Source organism: Delphinus delphis, chromosome 10, assembly GCF_949987515.2.
Source record: "Delphinus delphis chromosome 10, mDelDel1.2, whole genome shotgun sequence".
Classification (NCBI taxonomy): domain Eukaryota; kingdom Metazoa; phylum Chordata; class Mammalia; order Artiodactyla; family Delphinidae; genus Delphinus; species Delphinus delphis.
In genome coordinates, this window is record NC_082692.2 from 7,224,963 (window position 1) to 7,241,001 (window position 16,039).

The 16,039-nt window shown below is 36.3% G+C and overlaps 1 protein-coding gene across 1 annotated transcript in view; it reads right to left on the reverse strand.

Moving 5' to 3' along the window:
* Positions 1-16,039, reverse strand: part of LOC132432967 (uncharacterized) — a gene marked incomplete at its 5' end in the record, with an annotated part of 201,659 nt that overhangs the window by 182,881 nt on the left and 2,739 nt on the right. Inside the window, 2 exons of the mRNA XM_069541055.1 lie at positions 1,703-1,771; positions 3,182-3,268. Coding sequence (XP_069397156.1) covers positions 1,703-1,771; positions 3,182-3,268 — 156 coding nt within the window. The remainder of the gene's footprint in view (positions 1-1,702; positions 1,772-3,181; positions 3,269-16,039) is intronic.

Here is a 16,039-nt window from a genome sequence, read left to right on the forward strand (position 1 = left end):
TGCCATGAAGGTAATATTGTGATTATCATTTAAATCAGTAGACTTCAAGAAAAGCAGATTACTCTTCATAATGTGGGTGGGCCTCATCCAATCAGTTGAAAGCCTTAAGAGCAAAGACTGTTTCCCCAAACAGAAGGAATCTGGTCTCAAGACTGCAACAGAGAAAATCCAGTCTGAGTTCTTGGCCTACTGGCTTGCCCTGTGACCTTCAGTCTCAAGAGTGCAACATTAACGCTTACCTGAGTTTCCATCCTGTTGCCCTGCAAAATTCAGCTCCTTCCTGAACTTCATATTACTCTTCCCTGAATCAGCCTGCCAGTCTGCCCTAAGGACTTCAGAGTTGCCAGCTCCCACAAAGATGAGAACCAAATTTTAAAACAGATCTCTCTCTCTTTCTGTTGGTTTTATTGGATTCTGCTTCTCTGGAGAATCCTGCCTAATACATCATCTGAATTAGGATCCCTCAGAATGAGGGCCCAAGCTGCCTTGAGAAACAAATTTGCTTCGTTCATAAAGACAAAAAGAAATAAAAAATTGGCTACACAAACTAATAGCAAAGAACTAAAGGGGTGGTGAATCTGGGTGGAAATAAAATTTTTAGGGGGTACTATTCTGTAAATGGGGATCAAAAATGAGACCTAACCTTTAGGGCTGCTATGATGTTTAAATAAGTCAATATTTACCTTATTTAGAACAGTGCTTAGGACTGTGCCAGGTACCCAGTAGGCACTCAAGAAATGCTTAATTAATATTTTTATCATCAGCATCAATCGTCAGTATCTTCATCATTCTATGTATGTGCTTATCATCTCTGCTGATGTAATAATTAATAATTTAATCCCCATAATTACACCATTGTGGCAGGTATTATATGTCCATTTGGCAGAAATAGCAAGGAAAGGTTAAGAAATTGGCCCAAGGTCACATAGCAAATGGTGAAGTCTAAGCATAAATTCAATAGAAATAATAACCATAACTATTAGAAGACAACTATAATCAGTGCCTTCTCCTCATAAGTACCATAAGGAGTTATTTGAATAAGTGAAAAAAAATGATTGAGGAAAACTAAACACATACTGAGAAAAAAACTTAATAGAATTATTCCTTGTGAATTTGAAATCACGTATATACAGAAACTTGCACTTAATGTTTTGGTAAAAACTCCAGTGTGGTTCTGGCATGAATTTATATGTATTAAACTAAGAATTTGAAATTTAGGTTTTAAAGGATTACCTTTAAGTTCCTAGATTAATACACATAAGAATTTCTTACCTAAGGAGCCTAACATTCACAAGTATGAATTCTCATGCTAAGACTGAAAACACTATACTATTTGTCTTTTTTCACCTCAAAGAATTTGTTTACAACCTAAGAAACAGTCTTTAAAAAGAATGGCATATAGCCTCATAAACTAGTGAATCCAAACATACCATATGACATGGTAGGATCCTCCAATAGCAAGTCTGTTAAATCATTTTTGCTGTTTAGGATTATAAATTCTATGTAATTATAGGAAATTGGGCCATAATTAATTCCTCCCCCCAACGTTAGCTGTATTAAATATTTGCAGCCATCAAAACTTTACATAGGTCATCAATTAATGGTTATAGTTAGAAAAACCAGGCTAGCATTTGCATGAAACCATCTCAATTAATGTATGACTAATGTTAATATAAAAGACTGGAAATAATTGGTCTCTTACCTTGGGATCCTCCTTGCCCATTCTCATGAAAGAGCTCTGTTAATCGATCGTAGAGAATTCTATTATCAACTTGTAGGGGTGCTAAAAGAACATATTTATGATAACTTTCTCATCAGTTAGTTTATAGACATGCAATGTAATCACAAAGAAATTATTGATCATCATGGTTATTTAGTTATTTTATAGGTCATAGACTCAAATTCTGTTCAATATGCTGTCTTGCTCTAAAAAAAAGCAAACAAAAAAACCCTTTTGTATATCAGTGATAATTGGAACAATGATTTTAAAATGCATGTTGCAGGGCACTTGTAATGTGATACTTCTCCACTAAAAAGGATCTCATATTCAATGGATTATGACATCTATGACACAAGAATCATTTCAGAATAAGCCATTATAGTTTCTCAAATCATAGAATATATAAGCATCTGATCAAAATGAATGACTGTTTTGCACTAGCTACTCTCTATATATATCTTTTACTACAGAAACAACAAATTTAGGTGTTCTTAGATTCTTTTATATGTGCCACTGCAATATAATAGCGAATGTAAGAACTACTGTACTCTTTTACAAGGGTAAAGCAACAAGGTCATGTCACTACCAAAAAAATAATAATAATAATCATAAGAACATGGTTCTAGAAAAGGGTTTAAAGGGTCATTATGTGGATGTCCTACCATTGGATAGAGCCGAATATAAATTATGCCAAGTTGGATGACCACTCCAGTCATACAATTAGAACACAGATACAAACACACATACCTCAAACATGTTCTCATCCCATACATACATCAGACATGTTCCTCCCATGGAGAGGCTGATACAATGTCTGGAGCCCCATGGTGAAATATGATCTTCTGGGTTGCAAATGACTCTAAGTAATATTTGTCACTGTCACTACCTCAATAACCTCTGTAAACCCTAGAGTGCTTTGTAAACTACCAAATATGCATGGTGGTAGGCCCACAAGGAGCAATTTTAAATTGTTATCTTACAACCACACCTAGAATCGACATTAGAGAAGAGGAAACCATCGTATCACTGCACCTCTGTGGTTCAGAACTTAGATGGTGGTTCCATGTCTTCAATGAAAGAATTCAATAGTCTCTGGGTATGGAAATCTCACATGCTGGATGAATTTTATTGAAGAATGCTCATTTTAAACTTGAAGAGCTGAGATGGCATTTGTAAAGTGATAATGCTCCTCGTATGCATAACACAGGCCTCAGAATGGCAGCAAACTGCTTAGAGCAGCATCAAATGAAAGCCAAGTCCTGCTTCTCTATCTGACCAGCTTCCTGTCCTTGATCAAAAATTATCTTCGCTGCCTGTCATGTTGTTAGTGGTTAAAACTTACCATTTAAATTGTAAGCTGCAAAATCTAAATGGAACTGCATGTGTGATCTTTGTCACCTCATTTTCATGAATGGAAAAGAATATTCTGACACAAAAATTACATACTTAATTCTTGCTCACCCTCTCCGCTGACCTCCATCCCATACTGCCTTGGGTATATTTCCTCATCCGTCAGTGGGTCAAAGTAATTTCTGCTGTATTCATTTCCTGTGGAAAGTACATGAAGTAAGGGTCAGTGATTATTAGAAGCACATGAACCAAAATGTTAATTCTGAAATCGACACCAGCACAGAAGGGCCATTTTAGCTACTTTATAAGCTTAATTTTTTACAAGTCTTCCAGGCTTCCCTTTTTTTGTAATTATCATCTTGCAAAAGGTCAGAAAAGGTAATTCAAGAAACAAGTTCATGCTATCTGTCTGTTGCTAAAAAAATTAATGGGGAAATTTTCAAATGTAGACTTTAGAAGAATAATTTGAAATTTTAATCAAATTGTTTCTAGGATATACTCAAGAAATGGACACCACTGGATTATAATGATGTTTAGAGTTCACTGATGACTCTATTTACCCACTTGTATATAATTCACAAAGTATATCATGTCATTGTGTCCAGAATTCCAGTCAACTTAATAACATCGTAATTATGAGAAACTATAGCAAAATTTCCACAATTGCTAGCTGAGTAAAAAGAAAGGAGAAAGAGAGAGGGAGGAGGGAGGGATGAAGGAATAAAAGAGAGAAGAAAGGGAGGGAGGGAGGAAGGGAAGGAGGGAGGGAGGGAAGGAAGGAAGGAAAGTATAAGGGGCCTGTTCACAGGTCTCTTTTGTTATGTCAACTTAAGTAACATGAAGGAAAGGTACAAAGGATTTAGCCAGAAAATTTTATCCAAGACATCAACAATCTCAACGACACAAACCCAAAATTCTCACTTCGCATTTCCCACTTACTTTTGTCCTTATGTCGATAACAAAACTGTAGCATCAAATATGACTTTGTAATAGAGAAAAAAGATCTGTTATCAATTTTCCAAATCTAGTTTCATACTTCCTGCAGACTGAAATGTATAGCAGTCTGTTGCTACTAATTTGCATTCGGTAAAATGTCACCTACTCTGACGATAACTCAAGTTGCCTCAAACATTGCAAAAGAAATAAAGCTTCGTCAACTGAAAACAACAATAATTTTGAAAGTATTGCCCACAGGGAAGGCTTAATATTGTACATACCAAGTATACTGTGATATCCCATAATATATTTGTTTTAAGATCAAAAATAATCCCAACAGCAGCTCCAAGACTAAATGGAATTTTGATACAAACCTAGGCTTAAAATTTATATTTCTGGACCGGCACATTTCTGCTGTCAGTCTCTGTTCTATCAATGTAGTAAGAACTGAAAATCTGCTTTCCCTTGAGATCTCAATAAAGAAAAAATAAATGTTTCATTTTTGTTACTTTATCTGTCAACAACTGCTAGGTCGATATGAATCTTGGCAGTGTGTAATCAAAGTCTTATGTACTGCAATAACACAGTAATTCTACCCCCTTCACAGTAATTGTTGTTTTTTTCCCCTTTAACACAAAGCACTGTGATACTCTTAAGTATACCCTTTCATATGCTGGCAAAATAATTCACCTTTACTAAAGCAAAAATAGTGGTGTATTCCTTATTACATTGCCATGGCAGCATCAGTCAACTATTGGTGCCCATATCCTGGAAACTCCTCCGATCCAATACAAAACTCCAATCCTCTGTCTGCTGAAATGACTTATTAATAAACAATGGCAAGTGAATCAAGTCCTTGGAGAATAAACAAAGTTAAGTCATTTTTAACCACAGGTCTGGAGAAGCTGATTTGGCTTGTAGGTTCTCAGACCATTTTCATCCCTGTTGTCAGTTGAGAAATGAGGGTCTTGCCCAGCTGAGTGAGAGGAGGCCTGCACACCGGGAGCCTTCCAGATGCTACCTCCCCTCAGGGCTTGAGGCTTCCCCACTCAGCTGGAAGATGGGCCCCTTCAAGGTCTCCATACGGTTTCAAAATCTATGCAAAGTGTGCCTTCTACATTCAGTGTGGGTTGAGACACACATGTAAGTTATAAACGCCACTCCTGGAGTGATTTATTTTCTACTTTGCATTCTCGGATATGGCAAATAGCATTTTACAAGTAAAGAATTATAAGGGATCTTGAGCAAAGAGGCAATTCACTGATTCTCTTTAAAAATCCTCAAATTCAAAAAAAAAAAACAAAAAAAATCCTCAAATTCTATAACATTATGTATTTAGAGGATTCATATATTTTTACAATGTATTTGTATTTTATACTACATTTTACAGTTCCTTGTGTATCGTTTTACATATGCATTATTATACTTGCTGTCGTCTGTCTCTTACTCTAAAATACAAGCTCCATGAGGGTAAAAACATAATCTCTGTGCCTAGAATTGTGCCTGGCACACAGAGGTACTCATACTATTATCTGAATTCATTCGTTAGATAAACCTTTTTTGGAAACTTTTTGTAATACCCAAATCCTTCCATGGTCTAGATGTTGTTTCTTGATTAAAATGAGCCAAAACTTATCACCTTTTTATCACACTATTCCTCTTGTCCTTTCTGTTCCCCATCCCCTCTCTCTTTTCCTTCAAGACCCCCTTTCCTTTGTTGTTTCATTGAGTCCTTCTAGGAACCAAACACTATGTCTGGATTTTAAGAACAAACAGAAAACAGTGGCTCTGCCTTCAGAGCACAGTGCACTGACAGGACAGGGAAGCTAATGTTCAATCCAGTGTGATTTAATATCGTGTAAGGGACAGAGGTCTGTTTGAGTGTGTGGTAGGAGCATCTAGCCTATACTGGGGATTTCCTGGAGAAATATATCAACTGAAGTAAGTTTAAAATGTGATTAGGAATTAGCCATATCAGAAATAAAGGGGCAAGGAATTTTTATTGGAAGGAGAGGCATAGGCAAAGGAAAAAAGACACAAAAGCATAAAGACATGGGAAGCATGTTTTGTTAGTGGATGCTCCCCAATTATTCTCTGCCTCCCGAAGTTACAGTATAATAAAGTAAGTAATGGAATCCCAACTTCCTCAGTGGTCCCAGAGTTGAGTTTTTAACTGATGTTTTTGCTCAAATTATTATTAAGTCGTACAGGGTCACTTCATGCGGATATGATGTTTCAGATCCATTCAATTATTTAAGGTGTATTTACTGAGTGCTTATTATGTGAATATATCAGCAAAACAAACATTCAAAAATCCCTCTCCTCACAGAGCTTACATTCTGTGAGTGGAAGAATAAAAGCAAACAAATATGTATATTTTACAGTTTATGAGATGGTACTACATGACGTGGGGGGAAAAAGGAGCCAGATAAAGATGATTTGGCATCCCAGGGAGGGGTGGGGCTGCATCTCTCGCATATACCTTTGTTTCAAACTAGGAATGACATGCAGGATTAAATCACGATGTTCTCAGCACTACTGAGATAGTGAAGTGGTAATGTAATATTTATAATTTATTATTTATAACATTACTATTTTGCCAATTTCTTGCTATAACATAAATCAGCTTATGAATCAAATAAGAACCTACTATTATTAAATATTAAAATAATTCTTCCTTTCTATTGTTGTATCTTGCCTTGATGGGCCAATAACCTGAATATAGTAGGCAGAGTTTAAGATGGGAAAGCACGTGGAACCTATGAGCAGTTTGGAAACTACAGACTTCATCTTAACAATAGTTCCTTTGCTTGTGTTTCGTTGGATAGGTCAAGATTTAATTAAGTGAGATGGTTTTAGGAGAGGGTATATATTACCAGAAGGTAGGTTACTAATAGGATAAATTCCTAAAAGTGCCCTAATCATTCAGAATATGCTTTTGGATATATCTAAAATCATCTCACAGGAAAATTAACAGACCCACTGAGAAATTCAAAGTAGGGCATTTAGCAACATACATACAACAGGTTTTAATATGGCCGACATTTAACTGCCTGTTACATTCAGATGAATAATCTGACAATTGCATATATACATATATCTATGGTTCTACATTGAAGCAATTGGGCATGATACATAAATTAATAAATCAGTAAATTGGTCTTTATACTCTCAATACTCTACTTTTGTTTCTAACTTCCTAGAATTAGCTGTTCAATGTTTAGAATCAGCCTCAGTTAGTGCATTTCTTGGGCTATTTTTACTGACTGGGGGAGGAAGGCGCATGTACTTGCCTCTGCCCTTCCACAGATATCAGGTTTTCCTACCCTTTAACTCAGAGCAGCATGGAATGTAATCAGGGCTTTTACTTAAATTACACCGTACGTGAACTTTGGTCAGGAAATCCTCCAGTGTGCACCCATGCAGTTCCTTGGGGGCTATAATAGTGAGAATGAAATTGCCCACCAGAGGAAGGTTAGTGTGAATCATGGGAAGCATCTTTACTCAACGAGGCAACCACTTCCTTTCAAATCAGCCCCATTAGCTCCAGAGAGAGAAGCTCTGAATGCCTCTATCCATTTTTGGATTGGTTTATTGGTTCCATTCTTGTCCTCTTCCTGTGACTCCACCTGCTTCAACTCAGCTTTTTATCACCAATCATCATGTTTTTTATAATATTCTGTAAGTTAAATAAACACAAGGCCTGCATGTAAACTAAATAACTAAACAAGTTACATTCTACAATTACAGCCGTGCATGAAAATTTTACAAACTAGGATATTCTCCTGAACATTATTCCTTTTAAAGGCATGAAGCCTAGAGATCTATAATTAAATTTGATTCCCATGAACTTTATAAATAAATTTGGGAAAACTTTCTGCTTTCCCCACTTTGAAAATCTAATACCAAGGTCTCAGGCTTAAATGTTCAGGCACTTTATATATGTGTATGAAACAGAAATGTGGAAATCAAGAGGTTGTAATAAAAGGCAAGTTAGTGGGAACTATGTCAAACTCAAACATGCTCTATCTTACTAAATCCACTCAAATACTATTTTTATAAGATTGATTTACAAACATTTTTTAAATTAATGGCAACAAAAGATACAAGGCTACTTTTTAATATGACAATTACCTTAAACCAAAATTTATTATACTAAGTATCAAAACAAAACTACAACAAAACCCAAACAAACCAAAAAAAAAAAAAAACCTAATGATGGAAACTCAAACTATGACTTAGATGTCCACTATCAATATTATAACCCAATATTCTCTTAGAAATCTTAGTCAAAGCAATTAGAACAGAAATAAGGGGGAACATGAGCTAAAAGTATTGAAAATAATTATATTTTGTGTAAATATTATTTGAAGGCAATGTTTCCATACCATGAATGCATGAGAGATTTGATTGAAAAGCCTTTAGAACAAAGACAATAATTTGCAAAGTATTTGAATAATACCCCGAAAACAACCAGATAATCTTTAAGAATCATTAATTTTTGTAAATACCTATAATAGCCACTTAGGAGATATAGTGATTAAATAGAAAAACAACACCCATCATAAAGCTCCAGATAACTCTCAAAATTAATTTATTTCTGTTAGATTTTCATAGGAATCCCTAGGTAGTCATTAAGAGTATTCATCTTACCCAGAAACTCAAACTGAAAGGCATGAGATTTAACCACAGAGTTAAAAACAGCAAATGGATACCAGTTCCGTTTTCTTCTTTATAGAAAGGCTAACCTGTGAAAATGGCTCCACTGCTCACACTATATTCAAAAACTGGTGCTCTGTTGGACAAATTAGCTTTCTCCACTGCTTATTCTTACTTCTTTTCCAAATCTTGTGGGTATTTGAGATATCAGTGATTTGAAAACCTAAATAGGGTAATAGTCGAAGTTTGCTAACAAGTACTAATTAATTGAGCCATATTCTTTCTTCCCCTAAGGCCCTCCCTCATGGTAAATTACCAGGCATTTTAACTTTCAAACCACTGGAGTGCTGTGGAGTGCATAATTGCTGCAGGGCTCATCTGACGCACCCCAAGGCATTAATGCATCATGTGTTCCTCCGGACCTCAAATCCTTGGAGTTAAAGCGGGTCCCTAAGCACCTAACTTCTAAACAGGAAGATCTTTCCATTACTTAAGTAATAATGATAATTCAAAGGTTAAGTATAAATATATTGTTTTTTATGCATATTTAAAAGTCCTACAAAAGCAATACCAAAGTAGGTGTGTTTTTTTCTTTCTAGTTGAAGCCAGGCACCATTGTCCTACTTGTCCACAAATTTATGTATACAGTTTAGAATACTGCCTTTCAATTAGGAAGGACCTGATATTAGACATCAGTCACCCCCTAATATTTCTGATTGTGCCCTCATTCATTTAATAACTATGTCTTCCCCCCTGCATCTATGATTACTTATACTCATGTATTGTACTTAAGGGTTCATTCAGGTAGTAATATTTTCAGCACACTGTAGCACACTTCAGTATGAAAGCAATCAATATATTGGATTATTAGATTTAGTTTAAACAATATTGATTAATAATACTTTCTCTTTAAAAATCTGGTAACTTATAGACAACTAAACTCTATCTCATAAAGCAAAGGGTTCAGGTCTTCCCATGGGTCTTTTTTTATAAGGTTTTTGGTCAATCAATCTGATGAGGAAAATCTTATTTTCTATTAAATCTCTTTAATAGAAAACAAAAAATATTTGAAAGAAACTCTAAATGGAATTTTTTGGAGATTAAGGACTAACGAACGTATGCTAAAAACATGTATAAGGTCATGAAAAGCTTATGTAAGATCATAAGAAACTTTTCTAGTAAAATTGTTCTTAAAATGGAAATGCAACTATTGAACTCCAGTCAACGTGGTGGCCTTGTAAACTTTGAAATTATGCAGAATTTCATTGATATAGTGCAACTTATTCTGGAAGCAAAAAAAAAAAAATCTTTTAGAAAATTTCACCCACCTAGAAGGGTGGGATAGGCAGGGTGGGAGGGAGACGCAAGAGGGAGGGGATATGGGGATATAAGTATATGTATAGCTGATTCACTTTGTTATACAGCAGAAACTAACACAACAATGTAAAGCAATTACACTCCAATAAAGATGTGAAAAGAAATGAAAATTTCACCAAATATTTAGGAGGCATAGGTAAACAATTTAGTAACCTGTCCAACTGCTGAGAGACTGATTGCATCACTAATGTATCAGAAAACAAGTCTTTCTCTCAGTTCTTTTACTGTGTAGCTGTTTATATTAGGAGACTCATTGGACTTCTGTAATATCAGCTATATGATCTCTACTTCTAGCATTTCTATGATTCTAAGATTCTTAACCACACTTTTTACCACTATACAGATTCCTGTGCTCACATTTTTATTTTGAAGGTACATAAATTTTACTGGCACATAAACAAATCCAGTGGTTTCAATGTATGAATCTATCATCAATGAACTGGAATCATAAAGTAGTATCTCTGAATATTAAAATAATTCTTATAAAAATTCTTTCCCCAACCAACGACTTATGACAGATTTTATAACATATTATTTTACAAAGAGTCATACATTGGGGGTTTCACAAAAATTTGAAGAGAAGATAGAAAAATGACTGCGCTCGGGACTTCCCTGGTGGTCCGGTGGGTAAGACCCCGTGCTCCCAATGCAGGGGGCCCGGGTTCAATCCCTGGTTGGGGAACTGGATCCCGCATGCATGCCGCAACTAAGAAGCCCACATGCTGCAACGAAGATCCCACGTGCCGCAACTAACACCCAGGGCAGCCTAAATAAATAAATAAATAAATATTAAAAAAAAAAAAAGAAAGAAAAATGACTGCGCTTAACAGCTGGTAAACTGTTACCCATGGTTTCAATTTTAGCATTAACAGAAACAGGAAAAGACAACATCAATAGACATTCTGCTGATTTCCTGGGCAAATCTGCGTGATTACCTGGAGGTGGGCAGTTCCTTCTGAGAAGAAAACTAATTAAACTTTTCTTATGCTGTTGAAATTCCCAAAACTCAAATATTTGATTAAAATGCTCCTTTCCCAATGGGACAAATATTATTCTAGAACTCTGGTACTCCATTTGGGAAAAAAAAAAGGAGGGGGTGGGGTAGGACAGTAAACTTAAATTGATTTGTATAAACTGACCAAATATTTCACCCATCTTGTATCTACATAAAATATTTCTGTAGGAAGGACGCTTTCCTGAGTGTATATTTTTAGGCTTCCAAGTCAATGAAAGAGGTTCAAATCACTTAGGAGCCAAACGGTATCTTAAAACACAAATCCAGGTCAGTTCATAAACCTAAAGCAAATGATTTTCCTATATATTTCTTTTTCTTAATAATATTTGAAATGTCCCAAATCAAAAAATATTTTTAAATGTACTATATATTTCATATAACACCCTTTTTCCATCTTAAGGGGCAAATGAGAACAATATAAACGGTTTTATACAATATCACTACTGAAATAATCTAGGCTATGTGCACTAGGGGGAAAAACAATTCTCTGACAATTTGAATTATGCACTTAACATGTACCCTTACATGTCATTTTTATTATAAATTTTTGTGCCTGTGTATTTCTAATGGCCACACCAATCTGAAGACAGATTTAGGGTCACGATTACAACCCTAATTTAGGATTTCTCTAGCTCAGGCACAACTATTACGATCTCCTACCCTTAATTCAAACCACCCCTCATTTCTTTGGAGAGAATCTAAGTCCTTTGATCACAGACGCTGAAACTCATTCCTCTCAGCTTCTTTTGGAACATCTGCCATTTTCTTTCTCTAAGGCTGAGGCTTCCGCTTTGCTGCCTGTTGTCAAGGTTTCTACACTGTGGTCTTCAGACCACATCCATCATGAAATCAGTGGCGGCACCTCCACCCCACAGAGCAGCAGGGAAAGCACTTCCTGTCAATCCCACAGCTGCTGCTGGGGCCACCTCAGGTGACCACTGTCACTTCCAATACTGATTCCTGCTGGTACCCATTATAGGTTATCCCAAGTTCTATCCAACATCTTCTCAGGTTCTGATCAAACCTTGAACTCATGCCTCTGTCCATCCCACGTTCCATTGGCCATGCCAACTGGAGGGATACACGTCATCTCTACCTACATGGCTTCCCTCCATGTCACACAGGTTAGCAGGTAGAGCTCCTAGGTCCCCAGCAACTGACAGAGATCCCAGTTTTTATTCCAAACCCCTCTCCCCAAGACCCAGGAATAAATGCCTGAGGATTAAACCATGGGACAATATGATTGGCAAACACTAGACTGTACTCAAAACTAGTTTTCTTCTCTGGCCCTGAGTCTTTGAATGAGATCAAGATCGTGTGTCTGTCTCTTTCCTTAGAATTAGTCCTTTGCCAGGAACATTCTTAGTCTTTTTTCAAAATGGAAATGCAACAAATGAACCAGTCAGACTGCAGGTAAAGAGAGCTTAGCAAAGTTTAAATTGAATATGGAATTTCACTGCATCAGTGTAACTTATTCTGATGGCCAGGAAGTATTTTTGTAAATGTCACCCAATATTTAAAGGGAACTAGATTTAAAAAAAAAAAAAAAAATTTCTGTGCAGCTGCTAAAATACTGACCACATCACTGAAGCATCAGAAAACCTGAATTTTTATAGGTTTTTTTCACTAAAAAGTTATGTTCATTTTAGGCCACTTTAAACCACAAATCCTCAGACATGCTCAGTCCTAGGCTGAACACAGTTTAATCAACTAAACTGAGATCACAGTTATGTTCATATGGTACACACACACACACACACACACATTTTTTCCTGATTTACCCATACTTCTAGAGTCATTCAATCTGAGAAATGTTATTTATGAAATTGATGTAAAAATCTTGAATGAGAAAACATTGCTTTTTTGAGAGTGCCTGTTTAATCTGGATTAATCAACTAAAATCTCAAGAGTTGCCCTCAGTGTGACTTTGCTGGTGTAACATGCTTCATGACACAGAGAACGACCATGTCTGTTGTGTTCACTTTTGCATCTCCTGTATCCAACACAGTGCTTGGGAAATAGATGTTTAAGCAATATGTTTTCAGTAAATGAGGAAGAGGAAATGGAGACATACATAAAGTATTTTGGGATTATATATATATATATATAACTCCTAAGCAAAATATTGTATAAATTTTATATCCAACTAATCACACATATACCACTTCCATTTTTTAATTGTACTGATGTTATGAACAATAGGATATGATCAGGAAATAGTCCAAGACTGAGGAACTGTACGGAACATTTATCAGATGTGTGTCTGGTTGATTTGTTTTGCTGTCGTGCATCCATTTCCCCTCCCTAATAGCATCACAATTTCCTAGTTCCCAGTGTGTATAGTCTTGATGGTTCAGTAACTCCAGATTCCTGTCTCCAATGACAGAAGCCAGGAAGAGCTGACAGAACCTACTTCCCCTACCTGTGACAAAGCCAAGGAGCTGGCAAGTGGCCTAAGCGTGGTCAATCAAATGCTCTCCCCTAGGATTTTGGGTGAGGGAAGCAAGGATGGAAAGAACACTTGAAATAACCTCTGAAAATTAGAGATTAAAAGGAAACAACTTCCCAAGTGCAGTTAAATCACTCACCATCATTTGAACTGTTTTACTATGCACTTCCATAATTATTTATTTCTTCTTATCTAAAGCCTTTCCATGGCTCCTTCTCACATCTGTCCCATGTTTCATTTTACTGTCATTTAGAATTCAGTCATTCACTACTTTTAGTGCCACTATGTTATATATTCAGATTATGAAATACACCCTTTCGACCTACCCAGCCCTCAAGCCCTTGTTATGTTTAGAACCTAAGTCAATTCCTCTGTCTTTTGAAATTCTAATTAGTTGTCGGTTCTCTGTTGCTCTCCCTTTTCAAGTGCTATAATTCTGAATTTCCCTTCCTCATCAGGCTAATCATCATCAGGCCAGGCCATGGCTGGCAGTGAGCGAAGTGGATGAGCTGGGATCAGAGAAGCAGTCTGAGTTCCGGGCAAGATGGAGCAGAGGACGTGTGGCCAAAAATCATCACAGGTAAGTTATTCCTCCTGAAATTTACAAAACAGGGGATTGAATGCTTTTGCTAAGCGTCTACCTACAAATTAAAGGCAATAGGAATGGAAAGAAGGTCTTGAGCAGAGCCTAGGCGACTTTCTTTAGAAGGGAAGAGCAGAGGCAGAGCGTGTGGAAGAGACCTGGCGGGGAAGCAGGAAGGACTGAGACTTTCATTGTGTTTTTTCTCATTCACACCTTGTAAAAATGACTGATACCAAGGTACAGTGTCAGCTCTGTAGCACACTGCCATTTCTCTGGGGAACCTTTAGACAAACAAGCTTCTAAGAATGCTTTAACGCTGGAGTGTTCGGGAGGGATCTGAGGGTACCCTCCAAGTGATCTTAAAATCAGACCACTCAGTAGTTCCTTATTTTGCTTGTTCCTAAAGATCAGTGTGTATTCATTTCAATCACATTTTTCCTCTACTAAGGGGCTCAATCCATCACAAATTTGAAGTCTTTTTATTCCAAAGTTTGTTGTCAGAAAATCCCTCTCCTAGACATTTCCTTCATAATTTAAATCGCTATCTATCCAACGATTTTACATTTCTATGAAATAATTTGGGTAAGTAAAGTAGCATTGGTATTCTGCCATTACTTACCATTACTTTTTTTTTTTAAAGCATCTAAAAGGTAGGAGTGTATTGGATACTTACTTATAGGATGAAAAAGGTGGAAATGTGTTTGATATTTACTTATAGGATGAGAATTTGTGCTCATAGTAATAATATTGTGGGGAAAAATGTAGTTACTCTATGTTACTTAAGTCGTCACATTGGCAGATGATATAAATGTTCTTTTTTATTGTATTAGCAAGAAACATTGTGTTCTACAATACCTAACAGTTTCTAAATTCAGGGATTTCAAATATTATTCCTTGTTCACAGACCATAAAATTGCACATCTCATTTGCAGTTGAATTTTTTTTTGAGGCTCTCCCAAAGGCAGGTGAGCAGGGTGGGTTTAGGTAGAGATTCATCAAATAATTTTTTTAATGTTGATTATGTTCCAGAATGGAGGTGGTATAACCCCTACCTATGCCATGTCTGGCTGGTTTTGTCAGGATAATAAATCATTCCTGGCTTTTCCATCTAAAGCCCCTTCCACTCTGATCTACTTTTGAGTTATAAAATGTTCTCGCTCCCCATTTACTAATTTCTGGTTCATAGGAGAATTTATTCAATCCATCTCCAGGAATACTTTTTATATCCAGACTTTAATTTATATCACAGAAATAATGTTAAAAATGACTAGTACAATTGAGACAGTGTTGGAACTATCATATTGTAGGTCAATATTAGTTATGCAGCATTTTGGAGGCTGGGAAGTTACGGTCCTCTAAGAGTTCCTCAAATTCTCCCATGCAAACTTGAGTGGCTGGACTTCCAGGTCTCATTGTCTGTAACTGCACTGCTCATTACCATAGCCACCAGCCACATACGCCTATGGTACATTGGAAATGAGGCGAACTCACATTAAGACTTGCTGCCAGTATAAATACACACAGATTTCAAAGACTTCATACCAAAAAAAGTTAAATATTGCTTTAAATTTTTACTTTGATTATAAGTTGAAATAATATTTGTAGATATTGATTGATATAAAATGTATTATTAAAGTTCATTCACTTGTTTCTTTTTAATTTTATTAATGTGTGCTCCTGGAAATTGTTTGTGTCCACAGCTCACATTATATTTCTACTGGATAGCACTTGCCTATAATTACTTTCACCCTAACACTTACCCCAGATGTCACCCTTTCCACAGCCCTCATCTTACCCTCTCTCGCCAACACCTCTCTTCCACCAACTATAATTATTCTCCATGACTCACTTTATTGAGCTTCTAACAGCTGAGCCATCAAGTGGTACTCCACCTCTGAATATCCATTTACAAACTTAAAATTCAAGGTTTTCACACGGGCTCTTGGGCCC